At 37.7% G+C, this 17,192-nt stretch overlaps 1 protein-coding gene across 2 annotated transcripts; it reads left to right on the forward strand.

The window, feature by feature from the left end:
- The first annotated feature begins 4,068 nt into the window (after window positions 1-4,068).
- On the forward strand, window positions 4,069-9,910 carry LOC129449152 (uncharacterized). Of its 2 annotated transcripts, none has more exons than XM_055211930.2 (10): window positions 4,069-4,577; window positions 5,092-5,207; window positions 5,796-5,899; window positions 6,549-6,726; window positions 7,444-7,561; window positions 7,713-7,798; window positions 8,111-8,370; window positions 8,495-8,650; window positions 9,265-9,534; window positions 9,666-9,910. In XM_055211930.2, the coding sequence occupies exons 1-10, from the start codon at window positions 4,179-4,181 to the stop codon at window positions 9,797-9,799; spliced, it is 1,821 nt and encodes a 606-aa protein (XP_055067905.2). In that variant the 5' UTR covers window positions 4,069-4,178; the 3' UTR covers window positions 9,800-9,910. The 2 variants fall into 2 exon arrangements, with proteins under 2 accessions (XP_055067905.2, XP_055067904.2); XM_055211929.2 differs by having other exon boundaries at window positions 4,071-4,577; window positions 8,495-8,668.
- The last annotated feature ends 7,282 nt before the right edge of the window (window positions 9,911-17,192 follow it).

The following is a 17,192-nucleotide window of genomic DNA, read 5'->3' on the forward strand; positions in this document are numbered from 1 at the left end:
GGCGGGGGCAGACCTGACACCGCTGCGTGCACGTCTTTTGCCTGGAGAAGAAGATGGAGAAAAGTAAATTTGCCGCAGGTAAATTCACCGTTGCTACTACAGGAGGAGTAGCCGCTGGCTGGGTACATGTTTGACTTCTTTTTATTTATTATTGTGTGATTTTTATTTAAGGCATATTTATATAGCCTATATATTTAAAGTTTATTGTTACAGTTATTTGTATTGTTAAAAGGGGTGAACATTAAAGGTTGATTTAAAATCCCATCTGCTGGTCATGATAATACGTGTATGAGAAGAAAAGGGGGGGGGGTCAGCGGCGTCGGGCCGCGGGTCGGGTTCTGACAGATAACTCATGTTGATGTGTCGGGTTATATCGGGTCCGGGTTTTAAAAGGCACGGGCCGGGTCGGGTTGTAATTTTCAGGCCCGTTGAGAACTCTAACAACACGCACAACCTTGAGGCGGATGGGCTACAACAGCAGAAGATCCCACCGGGTACCACCATCTCCACTACAAATAGGAAAAAGAGGCTACAATTTGCACGAGCTCACCAAAATTGGACAGTTGAAGACTGGAAAAATGTTGCCTGGTCTGATGAGTCTCAATTTCTGTTGAGACATTCAGATGGTAGAGTTACAATTTTACGTAAACAGAATGAGAACATGGATCCATCATGCCTTGTTACCACTGTGGAGGCTGGTGGTGGTGGTGTAATGGTGTGGGAGATGTTTTCTTGGCACACTTTAGGCCCCTTAGGGCACAATCACATTATCCGAACCAAACCATGCCCCTGCGTGATTGTCCCCCCTCCCATACTCCCTCAGAAGCACGCACACTGTACTTTTATCGATCCGAGCCCGGGCGCGCTTTCGCCATCAGGATGCGATTGTTTTGAAAATAGCAGGAAGTAAAGCGCTCTCTTAACACTGGAACCCCTCGTAATGTTAAGTCTGTGTTTTTTTAATCTGAGTAGTTTGTTGCACGATTACACACAGCCCTCTCACATGCCAACATATAGCTTATAATTATAAATATAATTCCCCAGTCATACGAGAGGCATAGCTAATAGTAAAGGATTCAGAGACTGCAAACATGAAATCTTTATTTAATGCCGAGTAAGTTAGTTGGCTAATGATGCTTTTTACAAGACATTGCAGTGATTATGAGGTGGTGTTTTTCAATAGAGAATTCAGTATAATGAGATATAAGTCGATGTAGTGGTAATAGGTAAAGGTGTTTCAGTGTTTCATGTATTTAGGTTTCCTTCTCTTGCGCAAACTCGCTCTGTTTTGCGCACACAGATTTGTCTCTTATGTTGCATGCACAGACTCGGACGCTTACGTGCATTTTGTCTGTCTCTCTTGCGTGCAAAGACTCAGACTCTTTTGTGCATTTTGTCACTTTCACATGCACACACTCGGTCTCTTACTCTTGCACGCACAGACTCTGACTCTTTGAACATAATATCCCAAAACTTTGATATAAAAAGTGATTTATTTTAATATTTTACACTACTATGTATTTTTTTAAATACATTGCGCATGTGTATGTTTATTGTACTTAATGAAATTACATGCAAGGTGTAATTTGTTTCGCAGGGTCACATAATGAATAGCCATCTTCCAGACAACCGAAAGAGGCATAGTATTGTTTTCTTGTATAATGTCATACACCTGTCATACATTTTTTGTAATCATACAGTTATGGTGTTATTCATTCATTAATGTGTCCTTTCTTACCTTAAATAACTTTTATCACAACTTTTGTTTTTAATGTCTATATAGTCTACAGTCCCAAATTCTGGATTGACGCCCCACTACCCCCGTACCACAGGACGCCCCAATCCCAGAGTGCATCCCACTGTATGTGAGAACTTTACAGTCGCATCTTATTTTAAACGGATTCTACAATTTAACATCATTCAGTGAAAGAAATGTAAGATTACTTCACCTTAGACCAAAATGGTCAATAAATCACAATTAAGAGTAATGTGCAACAAAGCAATTGCATGCAATGTTCAAACATACACTTCTATGTTTTAACACTTCACAACTACTCTGTCACATATCACTTGTTCAGAAGTTTTAATGTTCGTAGTGGCTCAAATAGTCAGCCATACTAAAAACAAGAAATGAAAACAATTTCAGTGTAAGCCATTACTTGGTACCAAAAGCTATGAGGATATAGTTCATACTAGCACTTACATGATAGATGAGTAGTTAGATGCTATGTTGCACATTACTCTTAATTGTGATTTATTGACCATTTAGGTTATTTGTCAATGTCAATATTTGTAAGTGAAGTAATCTTACATTTCTTTCACAGAATAATGTCAAATTGTCTTATGGCAAAGTTCAATAAGAGGTGGTGGACATCTAGAAAAGAAGTCTTTTAAAGGCACACCTTTGTATTATGTTATTCAAGGTAATTTGGGGAATATGTTGATATGTTGAATATGTATATATATATTTAGCTGTAGACCATAAAGATATTCTGAAAGTAAGTGTCATGTCATTAACTTCAAAATTTTAATTTCTTTTATTTTAAAAATAAACATATTCTTCTCTTTCCTTAGATGCTGTAAAGAGGTGGAGCCCAAATGCCACAGACTCGTTAATAGATGCAGCTATGGCAGACCACCTTAAGCACGCTCCAGGAAGAGCTGGGGGTGGTGGATACAAAAAATAAGCCAAACAGCTGTACTGTGTTAAAGAGATTTCACCCAAAAATGTAAATTGTTATAATTGTCTTACCCACATGTTTCAAACCTATATATACCTTTCAAAGACAAACACATATTTGGAAGAATGTTTGTAACCAAGCAGATCTCAAAACCCATTAACTGTCATGATATATTTTTTTTACAATTGTAGTAATGGGTTGTGAGATCTGCTTTGTTACAAACATTCTCCCAAATACCTTTGTGTTCAGCAGAACATAGAAAGGTGTACGGGTTTGAAACAGGAGAGGGAGTAAATGACTAAATATATTCATTTTTGGATGAACTATCCTTTTATATAATAATTAAGTATTTTGTATTTTAGTTAAACTGTTAAAAGAAAGTGTGCTAAATCAGAACATGTTTCTTTTTTGCTTATGTCCACAAATAATGTGTTCTTTAATGTGTTTGTGAAGTACACTTGATTAAAACGTTTTATGGACCTTCAGGTCTGACTGGACCGATATAACCTTTGTGAAAATGTGTTAAACCTCAAGACAATTGATTGCCTTTCGCGATGTTACATCAGTGTTACACAATGGGTGTATAATTATATGGGGTCTTAAACATTTAAACTAGCTGCAACATATTTAAACATCCAGACGACGGTGCATTTAGACGTCCAGGGAAGTGCAGAAAAGATGTGGAATTCACGGCCAGATGACGTCAAACACATCCGCTCAACTTTCATTTTGAATGGATATTTTTCAACGGTGACGGGACGTGACAAAGGGACGTCTTTTCAACTGTCATCAAATGCCCAAATGTTTGCTGGGGTAAAACCATAGTTTTGCTGATAGTAATCAACACCAAAAAACGATGCTACACTTTTACCACAATAAAGCATGGTTAATTTTGGTAAGGGATGATACAACAGGAGAGGAACGCATATGGAATCAGCTGAACTGACAGTAAACACTACAAATTGACGTTTATACACTTTTGTTAGTTCTTGTTGTCAGTTATTTCCTACTTTTTAAAAATAAACAAATTAATAATAAATGCGATAGCTTATATTTAAAATATCTATTATATTAAATATAGTAAATAAATATGACAAATAGTGTTGTTCTCTTTATTATCTACAACAAAAATGTGACAAACAGTAAAAAAGTAAACTTTAAAGCCACACAGGTTTATGAAGAATCTTGCGACAGCTCTCTCGCTTAGTCATAGTTCACTTCTAAAGTGGACTCAAATGCCATTCTGTAGTATAGGGAATAGTGAACCACAACGGTTCAGACACAGCACAACACACACACCCTTATTTCTCGAATGGGAGGGGCAGTATGGTCGCTTAATTATTACCCGACTCTACCCAACTCAACGACTAATTACTAATTATGTTAGGCACTCAAAATTGCGTAATTGTTGATTTAAAGGATCGAAAAGTGGCCGAAGGCGCGTTCGGTAATGCGGGGTTAGCTTGCAGAGTTGGCGCTTTAATTTAAACGAGGACGATGACAGGAAGCTTTCTATTACATCTCTTTATCCTAACTTTTATAGCAAAGTTTAGTGATGTTAGCGCCTCTCCGCGGAGCTCTGACCGCCGTATACACTACCCATCCAGTCAGTCGCAGACGAGTGAACATTTTCCATCCACGCAGCCCTCAAAACAAGCAAAAGATTCACCCTGGAGACCTAATACGCGGGTTAAAACTGTAGCCGTTATTTGCCACGAGAATTACATGGAGATTAAAATTAAAACGGACATGTTTGATGTTGGTTTACCCGTGGATGCTTCGGAGCTGCGGCTCGGCACTGACACTCAATTGGTTCCTTCGTGTAAAGTGACCTCGTTTTCTTCTGACGCGTACATTATAGCGGCTGATCTTACAGACTGTGGCACTCAACACTGGGTATCACTAGCCTATTTTTTCTATCAATTACAACATTTCATGGTTTATTTATTTGTGAACACTGCATATATTTCTGTGTAATGAGTTTCCCTGCTGAAAAAGACAATAAAACCAATAATTTCTAATGGTTTTATTGGGAATTTTATTGGTTCTAATGGAATATGGCACAAAACACACTACAGTGTATTGGTTGTTGTTGGTCTCTAATGGTATGTATTGGTTCTATGTATTGGTTCTAATGGAATATGGCCCAAAACACACTACAGTGTAGTGGTTTTAATGGTAAAAGCTAAAGGTTCCTATTGGTATTTTAATGGAAACCATTAGAATTTTCTGTAATGGTTTTATTTTTCAGCAGGGTTAGCATACAAGCTAACTTCCCTAACGAAAACCAACCACGGTTTTACTACAGTTAAAACCAAAAAACATGCTTACTGTAGTAAAACCATGGTTACCACAAAGTAAGGGTTCAATTTGCCATAAGAGAGTTCGAGTAAAACTTTATTTTGTTCAGATTACAGATGAGTCTCTTATCTACACCAACCTCCTCATCTTCTCTCCACAACCATCACTGGACAGGGTGATTCGCTTTGAGGAGGCCATAGTTCCCATTGAATGTTATTACAGCAGGTAAAGTAGGATCACTTGATTCTTAGTGGTCCCATGAGTATTGGCATAGAAGTATTTTTTTTAACAGGGATCATATTATTTTAATAAACAAAACTACTACTGTAATACATCTTCTTACAGGCCATAATGTTGATTTAAAACCCGGGATACACTGCAGGATTATTGGCTCTCCCAGTCAAAAGATTGCAATCGTGAAACAATCGTCGCGACAGCTGTGATCGTGGCTCTTCATCGGTGGTCCTGCCGTTTTCCCGGTCTTGCGTCCAAAGATAGCCTATGATAGTTTTCTGAGTGTCAGAAATTCAGCATGATCAACGTACAGTGTGTTTGCTGCTACAAACTGCGTACTGGTATTTGTTTACCATGAGCGCATGCTGGTGACTTTGGGCTAATGTGTGACACAGCCGCTGAAGCTTCCGTGTCATCATCGTACAGTCTACATGCTTTTCATACCCGAGTTTAAACAATCCATGTCGCACAGTGTGATAAGATCTTTTAGGAGGGCAAAAATCCTGCAGTAGTGCAAGCTAAATTTTTTGCACTTGGTATAGATTTTAAAATGTTATGTTTGTGTCTTTTGTATCTCAGGAAATTTGATGTAATCAGTAACCCCATCAGACCAACATGGATTCCTTACAGTTCAACACAATCTGCAGTGGAGGACTTGCAGTTTTCACTAAAGCTAATGACAAGTATGTATAGTGTTGCTGTACTTAAGAGCACCTATTGTGCGCTTCAAGTTTTTTTTTAAATTTAATTTGTGTTAGTGTGTATTAGTACATGTTAACGATATGCAAAAGGTACATACCTGATCGTAAATGATGACGAGAGTTATCGTCTCCAACGTAAATTTCTTTTCTTAACCTACAACAAACATACAGATTGTAGGCAACAATTTACTTCCTGGTGATGTAGACAAGAACAACATTATCATAATTCCTCCCGCTTCAGACTCGCAGCCTGTAAGTTAACTCCTGTTCGCAACCAAATCTTTCAAACATAAGGAGCGTCACGTTTCCAGCTGACATCAGAGTTATTCGGGCCAATCACAACATACAGATTAGCTGACCAATCAGGGACACGAGCTTTTCAAATCTGTCTGTTTTAGGAAGACCGTGAAATCTGGAGGTACAAAAATCAATGGTATGTGGGAAATGTGTTTTAACCATAAACCATGTGAACGCATTGTATTATACTACGTACACAAAATAACATTGTTTTTAGCACTGAAGTAGGTGCTCTTTAACAAGCCCTTTCTACTTGGGTCTGCAGTTTGGGCTCCTCAATGTAGGCCAATATTTGTATTCTTGGAATTATTTGTTCTATGTTTCTTTTGTGCAGGTGATTGGAGCTCGGAACGGGCATCTGCTGTGTATTTTCTTGGTGACGTCATAAACATGGAAGCCTCAGTTCTTCAAAAACATCACACTAATCTCCATGTTTATTTTGAGAGCTGTGTTGCCACGGTGACTTCTGATATTAACTCGGTTCCCAGATACACATTTATTGAAAACCATGGGTAAATGCATTCATAAGTTGAATTTAGTTTTGCATTTTGTATTCTGCGTGCAATATTAGTTATAAGAGTCCAAAGTGTTATGGTAGAATGCCTTAAAATTTCCTCTCCTTACTGCCAAAATCATATTTAAAGCGTAACTAAACCCTAAACCAACTTTTTATACTTAATGATCTGTAAGAATGGGGCTTTATTAGTGCTGTTTATTGATTTGAGTAACTCTGACATTTGGGTAAAAAGTGTTTCAATGCTACAATATATGGTGTAAAAACATCTGAGTGCTGCCCTCTTCAGGTTGAACGGTGGCTACTGCAGTTGAATTTTCCTTTTGAAAGTTGGGGTACCCCGGTGCGACCCTACGTAAGCAATTTAAAGCTCACACCCTGGGTACGAGCTTAGTTCGTCCCCTCTATCTCTGTTGGGATCTGACCACTTTTCTTGCATTTTTCAAATATTGCCAGTGGGTGGAGTCAGGCTCTGAACAGGGGTTTAGTTACACTTTAAATGTTTATTATAGTGGAACAGAGTATTAAACTTAGCCATGTAACTTGTAGTTTATGAACGTATTGTACAGCTTACGGAGACAAGGTGTTACTTCGGTAATTTGGTAAATAATTTAATTCAGGCTCCACTCTTCTTTTTTATTAAGCTACAAAAATGTAGCTGGTGCTTCTTGCAGTCAAATAAAAGACAATTAATTTGACTCAATGTTTCCCTCAGGTGTTTTATGGATGGACAGCTAACAGGCTCGAAGTCTCGTTTCTTGCCCAGAATTCAGAATAACAAGCTCCAACTCCAGCTGGATGCTTTCAAGTTCTACAAAGAGGAGAGGCCAGAGGTGTATATAGTGTAATCCCATGGAAAAATTAACATGCTCTGATTGAGGGTTTGTAATAGATATTTGCTTAGGTTAATATTGAAGTGGGAATCATTTCTTGTACCAGAAGTTAATTTCTGATGTTATTAACATAACCTACTTTGTCATGCAGATATACATCACTTGTACTCTTCAAGCTTATCCTGTAATGGATGTTGTTAATCTTATTCATAAAGCATGTTCCTTCATCGATGGAAGGTTTGAAACTTTGCTTTAGAACAAATGACTTGTTCTTTGTTACAGGGTTCCCACAGTCAAATTTTAAAAGTGAATGAAGTAATGAAAAATTTGACTCTTATAAAATTTTATTAAAAATTAAACGGTTAAAAATGTTTATGTACAGTCTAAAAAGATGCACAAATACATATGCTGACTGGGAAGTAATAGAAATTTGTTGTTCAAAAGATGTGGGAACTCTGGCATAAGAATTGTGTAGTTGTAAACGGTCATTTCTGAAATTTCTCAGGAGCAAATCTCAAGTTTCCTACTTCCCCCTTTTTAATTGACAAGCTGGAGGTCTGCTGATGGAGGTGACTGGGCTTGTTACACCTGTGAAAAACAGGAGTTCGCTCCGTCCTTCCGTGCCACACAGACACAATCTTCTTCTGCTCCCAAAATGGACCAGACCTTATCTACCCCAAGGCTCAGCAAGATCCAGCCCAGAATGCAGGAGGGTTCCAGAGGTTTAGCTAAAATCATGCAGACACCAAGTGAGGCTGCTCCATCCTGGAGGAGGTTAAATATCCCTGAGGAGGAGACTGGATCAGTGGGTAAGCAGTTGCACTGCTGGTAATTTTCTTGATCACATCTCCTGCTGTTGAAGTCTTTTAAAGCGGAGATATTATCTATGATACTACAATTAAGGTTTCCATAACATTGATTTTGTGCCTATAGGATGGAAACAGGAAAAATCTCTGGGTCCACTGGCCATATTTTCAAAGAAAACTAAAATGGGGTTTTTGACTCCACCAAGAGTGAAGGAAGGTGTTCCTCCTTTGCCCTCTTTCAAGGATCAAACACCAATGCCTCATGGCAGTCTATGGAAAAATGGTATCTCTGCAGAGATTGGTTTGTATCTTTACTATAGTGTATTTTCTAAATCTACTTTAAAAGCGAAAGTCCTGCACCAATTAGACATTTTAATGGTGAGCAGCCTATAACATGGGTCAAGAACAAGGACTGATTCTGTTCACTTTCTCTTAAGGGGGTCGCACAGGCGCTGACAGGTGGCGCCTATCCGCTGCGGTCAGGAAGTTGTTCAAATCCCTGTCGCGCCACTCACATAGTTTAACATTAAATAACATCATATTTGTCCCAAATCTTTAATGCTTAAAATTGGCTGCTAACGTATATTTTGCATTTTGAAGTAGATGCTATCTAAATAAGCTTGCGCTATTTAATGTGCACTTCCGGTGTACGATACCTCAGAGTTGTCCTAGATGCGACGCAGCGCTAAGCCCCCCTTTAGTGTTTGGAAAAGTAAAAGTCAGAATTGTTTAATTGTTGCTAGTCTTATTAAGATAATAACAAAAATTGTCAACAAAAATCATGGTCACAAAGTGGTAGTGCATGTATCTTACCTTAATGGAAACATGCCTTATCTATTTTTGTCTTTTTGCTTTAATGCTTGCAATTCTGGGCTAAACTGAAATCTCTTATCCCAGACTTTGAAGAGACCATAACTCATCTCCCATCTATGGAACAAACTGAACAACCGGTTATCACTACAAGTGAAGCAGAATCCCAGGACCTGGATGATGGTGATGAGGAGGAGGGGGATGATATAGAGGATTATGGTGAGGATAGTAATGATGCAAATAAAGATGATTATGGGGAGGATAATAATGCTGCAGATAAAGATGGCCATATAGAAGAAAAAGATGCTGGGAAAGATAATAAAGACCTATGGAAGACCAAAGTCTTGCCAGAAGAAGGTAAGAATTGTATTGTTTCTAGTTTACCTCCGTGGAAACCATGCAATTTCTTTCAATTTTCACATTTTTATTTTTTATGCTTTTTTGATTGTGTGCATGCTTTCTCTTTACATACATTTTTTGTCTTGTAGATTTTGAAGAGAGTTTTACAACTCCTACCCCTGCAAATGAGAAACCCTTTGAAGCACACGAACTGGGCACAAGCTCTTCACTGCAGGATGAGGTCGAGTCAGCTGATTCTTATCACCCTCTTAAAGACTCATAAACGTATTAAATCTCAAGGCTATAGATGCTGCTAGATGTGTAAACTGTGGTTCAAAACATTGCATATAAAACGGTCAGAAATCAATGCATAATAAAAAATTTAAATTTTGAACTTGTGTAGTTTCAGAAATTTCTGTTCACATTCCTCATTTGCATTAACTCCATATTCACACACTTAACGGATCCATTACTGTTCATTGTTTATCAAGTGTATATGGAGAAAAGTATTTTATAGTAAAACATGTTTCTTTAATTTCTTTTAAATGGATTCACAGAACGACTGCAAGATTGTTCTGATTTTAAATGGCAAAATAAGACGAAACGCATCTAGTGTGTCTGCATTAGGCTTCAAAAGTGTCTTATTTGTACTTCATGTGAAACAGCAAAAATTCCTATGTTGTTTATTCTTGTTCTAATGGGTAAAATACAATAAGAGAAACCATTAAAATTCACCCAATTTCTCACTTGCGTTTATAGTTTAAAAGCACCCACACTGCTGAGTTTGTATGTACATTTTGTTTTAAAATGTAGACTTTTACCCTACTCTACTGCAAAAAACTAGAAACCTTTAAACAAATTCTAATGGTTGTAATTAAAATACCATAAGAAAATATTTACTTTGACCACTAAAACCATTACAAAATTGAAAACGTGCGCCGTCACCGGTGTAAAAGCTTTGGTGTGCACGCCCCTAACACGGTAAAAAAAACTTTATAATCTACTCAATAAAATTATTGTAAAAATGTGCACTCACTTTGTTTGGCTAGATTCTATCCTATATAAATGAGTAAAGAGTACCTTAAAGTATCTTACCATGTTCTTCCCTCAACTTAGACAAAGTAATACATAATCTCTTTTCTCAATGGATACACTTGTCATTGTACAGTGCGTCCATTTAAACTAGCACACTTCATTCCTTATGATCCAAACGGGGATGAATTTAGAAGCCACCAAATACTTTCATGTTTTCCCTATTGAAAGACTGTTACGTGAGTGGTTACACAAGTAACTGGTGGCACAAAATAAAATGTGACGATTTTCCAGGCAGATAATGGAATGGAATATCTTTATTGTCACTGTACAGTGAAATTGTGTCTCATAAAATGGTGCACATGCATACAAAACCATAATACAAGACAAAAAACATTTTGGTTGATGATAAACAAAGTGCAGTTAATAATAGGACGTGTTGGAAATACACTGAAAAAAATTATTCATTGAATTTAATAAAACATTTTAAGGTAAGTGGTTGCAATCAATTCATTTAAGCTACATTTAAAGGAACTGTAGATTGTGGCCAAAACTGGTATTACAATCACAAAACTTGTGGCTAAAACTGGTACTGCAATCGCACAGCTGGGGCCCGTTCTTCGTACGTCGCTTAATACATCTGAGATCAAATGAGACATCCGAGATGTTTAGATCTGGCTAATTATGATCTCGCTTATTTGGTTCTTTGAACACCACTGCTGTATATGATTAGTATGGCAGGATTGAATTATCTGAGATCACTGCGCGTTCGTGCACTACAAGAAAAGTCAATACATATCGATAGTAGAAACACTGATCAGCCACGCTGTGATTGGCCAGTTGGTACAATGGCCAAGAACACGCCCATTTTTAACCCCTACAGTCTGAGAGCTATTGATGAAAGGTTGTGAACTTTTTATGACACTGAATTTAAAAACCCAGTTAAAGCTATTTTTGGACATAAATCACCATAAATAATGTAACATTTTCTGTAAAAATATAATCTTGATATCTTTACTATGCTTGTCAAAGATTGAAATTAATGATTGTAATTTAAATTTGATGCTCCTAAAGTACTTTAAGTCTCTTTTAAAAACAGTTAAAATGCTATTTTGTCTGTTTGTAATAGCAACTTAAAAAGCAGAATAAAAACAGGTGGTGGTCCTCCATCTTCATGTGATATGGGGGAAGTGATGTCTCTCAAACTGATTGATTATGCAGATCATCTCTGGAGCAGTTGCTCTTTCTTAAACCCACAGCCAATGCAACAATTTCATTTCTGATAAATAAAATTTGAATTGTAGTTTATTATAAGATTGTGTTGTCCTCTCTTTTGTGCAGTTGTAGATAATACACCAACACTTTTAGCAGTTTCCAAGAATGTGGTAAATAAAGTGTGATGTGCAGTAAGGGAATGGTAATGTTATTCTACATCAAAATATTATAAAATGCAACTGTTTCTGATGCACATGACAGTAAAGAAATCCTCTCAGATGGTAGTCCTTTAGAGAAACTATATGCAAGTGGTTAAATAAGTTTACTTCAATTGCATTATTCTTAACTGATTTCGGACTATATTAGCAGTATTCCACGTTAACTGAAAGTCCTGCATCTGCTGAGGCTGCACAGAAAGTGTAGTAAAGAAGATAAAGATATGTGAAGATATGTGAAAATATGTGCAAAAAACTTATTTGTTTATTTGGTCATTTTTGTCACAGGAAAGGGACAGGGTAACATATTTGTAGACAACGTTTTAAAGATAAAACAGATGAAAACCCTTTCATGTATGACATTGTAAGCTACTTGACAATCTAAAGACAAAACTAAAATAGGAGATTAGTTTATTAAAATGAAAATTATTTCACACTGAGTAATAGTCTTTATTGTACATAACATCTATTAGTGCTGGGTATGATTGATTGCTGTTTTTATTAAGGAAAATTCAAACAAATTTAAAATTAATGTGATCAGCATGTTTGTCTTCTCGTTCGTTTAAGAATAATAATCAAAACACCTGTTACAAAAAACAAGTTGCACAAGTACAGAAAAATAATATTTGTTACTAAAATTTACTTGCTTATTCTGTATAGTGCTTGTGTGGTCTGCCGAAAGTAGGCCCTGAGCGGTGTTGATACTCCAGGTCTCTCCAAATTGAACACAGCAATTTGATACTTATAATATAAATTAATTGCTTCCATTAAGATAATGATTAAATATTGAATTGAAAAAGCAAAAAGGGTTCCAGATTCTAAACAGGTGTGTGTGTGAGTGCGGGTGTCGAGCTTGGTGCTCGAAAAAACCCTGCTTGGGCAGGTCACGCGAGAGGCGTGTCGGGCCTTGGGGTCCGGAGCTTGGTGCTCGAAAAAACCCTGCTTGGGCAAGTCGGGCCTTGGGGTCCGGAGCTAGGTGCTCGAATAAACCCTGCTTGGGCAGGTCGGGCCTTGGGGTCCGGAGCTAGGTGCTCGAAAAAACCCTGTATAAAATTCTGTAGGTCAGGTGGTCGCTGGTACGATCTATGTGTAATTTGTCTTGTTGCTATGTGTTGTTTTTGTCAGTAATTGTAGCATTAATTTGGTGAACTGTGTTAAAACTGCAATCAGTTTGTGTGTTCTATATGAATGTTGGGCTGATGAGAGAGTGTTTTTCGATGTCTGTGTCTTATTCAGCGTGGGAAAATGTTTGCCTGCTAGAAATGTGTGAGTAAAAAGATAAGACCTCAGAGAGCCGAGAAAGGCGGGGCTGTGTGTGTGTGTGAGAGAGCCTGCAAGAGCTGTTTGTGTGTAAAAAGATAAGAGCTCAGAGAGCAGAGAAAGGTGGGGCTCATTGTGTATGAGAAAGAGAGTGAGAGAGATTTTGTGAATCATCATTTGAGTGAGAGCATATGAGAGATCATTGTGTATGTCTATATGTGTGTGTTAGTTAAGAGAAAGTGAGGCCTCTGTAAATATAAACTGTAAATATGAGTGATTTTATCTTTAAAAACATAGCTTTTGATCTTCATTTTCTTATTTTCTTTTTTCCTTAATAGACTTGATGAAGTAATTATGGATGATAATAACTTAAACTATAAGAGACGTGTATTTATAGCAGCTAGAGATGTTCATATTGTATATAATAATAATTGTTAACGCATGGTGACACAAAGGTGGCCCATAAGTGACACAAATTAGCAAAAGCAAAACTTTTTGAAATGCGTCCTGATTTAGAAATGGCCACTGTGGTAGATGAAAAAGAGATAATCTGCCCTTTTTGGATAATAATCATATGAGCTGATTGCGTGCTCTTTGATGAGGTAATCTTGCCTGAAAATCTGATAATGTATGAATCCTGATTCTGTTGTTGATCTGTCGCTGCTGTTTGCACGTTTAAATTAGATAAAATGTTTTGTTTTTTATCAGGTCACAGACAACCGTCAACTATTTTTACTCAATGACAATTTAATATTAAAATCTTATAAGTTAATGGTTAATGTTCAGTTAATAAGCTGCGGTTGTCGGTTGAGAAAATGTACTGATATGAACATCCTTATTGGCAGTAGAAAGAGTGTGAAATGCTTAAATTCAAACTGAAATAAGAGATATTAACAATAACTTCTAAAAAAGCATTTAGCAAATATTTAGCAGTAATATAAATTAATAGACTGGTATCTAAGGTAATTAGTGAAAATACAAAAGTTACCAGAAGTAGAGAAAAAGTGGCCATAGATAACCTGGCAGGTAATAATTAGAATCCTTTATGGAATGTCATGTTGATAGAATATTTAGATGAGGTTTGCTCATACAACCTTCAGAGATCAAGTAGGCCACGTATGCCTGAAAATGGAAACAACAATATTTTGGAAATATTATTTGTGAGTGAGGTTGCCTATTTATTCATTGGTCACTCCTTATTTTGTATTAGGGAATATACAATAATTATTACATAATAGTAAACAATAATAAACAATATTATGAATAAATAAATAAATAAATAAATGAATAAATAAAAAAAATCTGTGATAAGAGTATATGCATAAATAAGACCGGTGCATTGTGAACGTAGGCCTTTGATTGCCTGTGACAGAGAAAGTATAATAAGAGTATTTGTGGGAGAATTTGAGGGAGGAACCTTGAAGAAATAAATTTTCCAAATTGACCTATGTAATTAATTCTAATTATGGTGAAGTGTGTTTACAGACATGGCATCCATATCATTGGAAAGGCTGAAGTCCAGGCATCCTATCAGAAGGGATTCGATTACAAGAACTTCCAAACAAATGGACCAAACGTACCAAACACTTGAGGACAAAATGGCTAGAGGATGGGACATTTGAGGTAACAGTGTGTGAGGACATGGAAAATTTGTAGGAATTACAAACCCTCAGAGTAAAATATGAGAAGAGATGAGAAAAGAATAATAATAATAATGATAATAATAAAAATAATTGTTTTTAATTTTAAAAAAAAGAGGAGAGAAATTTAGAGTAAATAGATTTAGAATAAAGAGATTCTAAAAGAAGATGATAAAAAGAAGCAGACAAAGAAAAACGGCCTCCTCTAGGGATGAGGGATCTGAAAACCAATTACCAATAATTACAGGTGACATACAATGTGAGGACAGAATAGATGTAGAGCCAGACCAATCGTAGGCTAGAGCACAACCCCTTTTACAAACCCCTATACCCTATAAAAAAAAATCACAGACAGCACATCAAGGCCACAACCCAGTTCTAAACACATAGGCTGATGCAACCAAAACATTAGGAAAGATTTTAACACCCCCTGAGATACATAAGGCATATGATAGTGTAGCCACAGCCCTACATCAGATAACACCCCTAGACATAGGCAGAACAGAAAGGTTTAAGTTAAGGATGGACAAATTTAGGAATGACATATGAAAAAAAAAAGTAAATGACAACACCGGCAGGAAGTGTAGAGTAGGGACCAGGCAGGCTGGAGAAACCAGACCAGTAAAAACTACAAGCAAGAGGAAAATTCAAGCAAGCAGCCGGTGTCTCAAGGATTTAAAGTTTGAGACTGGACGCTGGGTAAACGTTGGACAAGAACAGCAAGCTGCATGGATTTATGCCAAGAGACAATGTTTATGTTGAAGAACCCAGAAATACATCAATGTGCCTGATTTTGATAAACGGACAACAAGGACAATTTAAACCCTGGACCACTCAGAATTTTGATGGACTAGCTGCACGCCTTCCAGAAATACATGAAGGAGCCAGAAAATGGATACAAATTTTTGAGCAAAAGACAGCAGAGTGTGTATTAGCCATAGGAGATATCGAGGCCCTGTTGCAAAGTGTGTCGGTGGAACAAAGTTTAAGAACTTTTGAATGATGCTGGACCGAGAATTGCAATTGACAACATCAGAAGAGATCAAATGACCTTTGACCCCTTCAGGAAGAGCATGTGGACAACAATATGCAGAGAATACCCCATGCAGATTGACCCGAAGATGCTGAGAGGTGATCCTATTGGTGAAACAGAGAATCCAACAGCATATATACAAGAACAGCTGAAACGGTGGTGTGAAGAACTGTGAAAAGACCCGGAAGAAGACTTTGTTTTAGCTGCACTGTTCAGAAATGTAATAGTGGAAGCTGTGCCACCAACGGTTAAAACCAAACTCGAAGATGTGATCGAACTGAACTCCAAATCACACAAGGAGTTCTGTCATCATGTTTCACATGGAGTCAAGCAGCACCGAAAAAATGAGCTGAACGCAACAACAGCAGAGAGAGAGAGAGAGAGAGAGAGAGAGAGAGAGAGAGAGAGAGAGAGAGAGAGAGAGAGAGAGAGAGAGAGAGAGAGAGAGAGAGAGAGAGAGAGAGAGAGAGAGAGAGAGAGAGATGCAGAGGGGGCTGACAGCGGGACGACTTTGTGAGCAAAACTAAGAAAAAAGCACAAGCTGTTCTGAAGGAGAAACAACCAGCTTTAATGGCGCTCATCAACACACCTGCCCCCACCATCCAGCAAACACAGATAGCAACACCAGCCCAACCCACTCCGGGAAATGCTCAACAGCAAGCCACTCTCATTGCTATCTGTGCAAAGCCAAAACAGAAGAACAGCAGGAAAGGACAAAAACAGCATGGAGGCAAAGGACAAGACGGAACAAAAAGATCACGTGATAGATGCTGGGGCTGTGAAGATGCTGGGGCAGCATGGACACTTCAGAAGTGAATTTCCGAATAACCCATGATCTAATTAAGATCAACAAAACTGACAGCAGAATCAACAAGGCGGATAGTTGAACCAACAATGCTCAGCCAAACCAGAGACAGTAAGGCCCACCCTAGCAGCAGCAGCAATCACAACGACAACAACAATCACAGTGTGGTCCAGTGGATCTGTGGCATGGGGCAGACCAAAGCTACTAAGGTTGCTCAGAGGATCCTAAGGGGAGAGGTCAACATCTAATGATAACTGACAATGCTGACGAGAGATTATTGACTCTGCGGGTTGAAGTTGAAGGGAAGGATGAACCTATGATGACTGACACTGGAACAACTTACACATGCGTAAATCCAAATTATATCACACCTCCACCTGTTTGAAAAATTTTGAAAACAAGCAGGATTTTAAGGAAAACTCCCAGCTGACACCTCTGACTGCTCCAGTCTGTCTGTAAGCAAAAGCCAAACAAGT

The sequence above is a fragment of the Misgurnus anguillicaudatus genome, chromosome 10, assembly GCF_027580225.2.
Source record: "Misgurnus anguillicaudatus chromosome 10, ASM2758022v2, whole genome shotgun sequence".
NCBI lineage: Eukaryota > Metazoa > Chordata > Actinopteri > Cypriniformes > Cobitidae > Misgurnus > Misgurnus anguillicaudatus.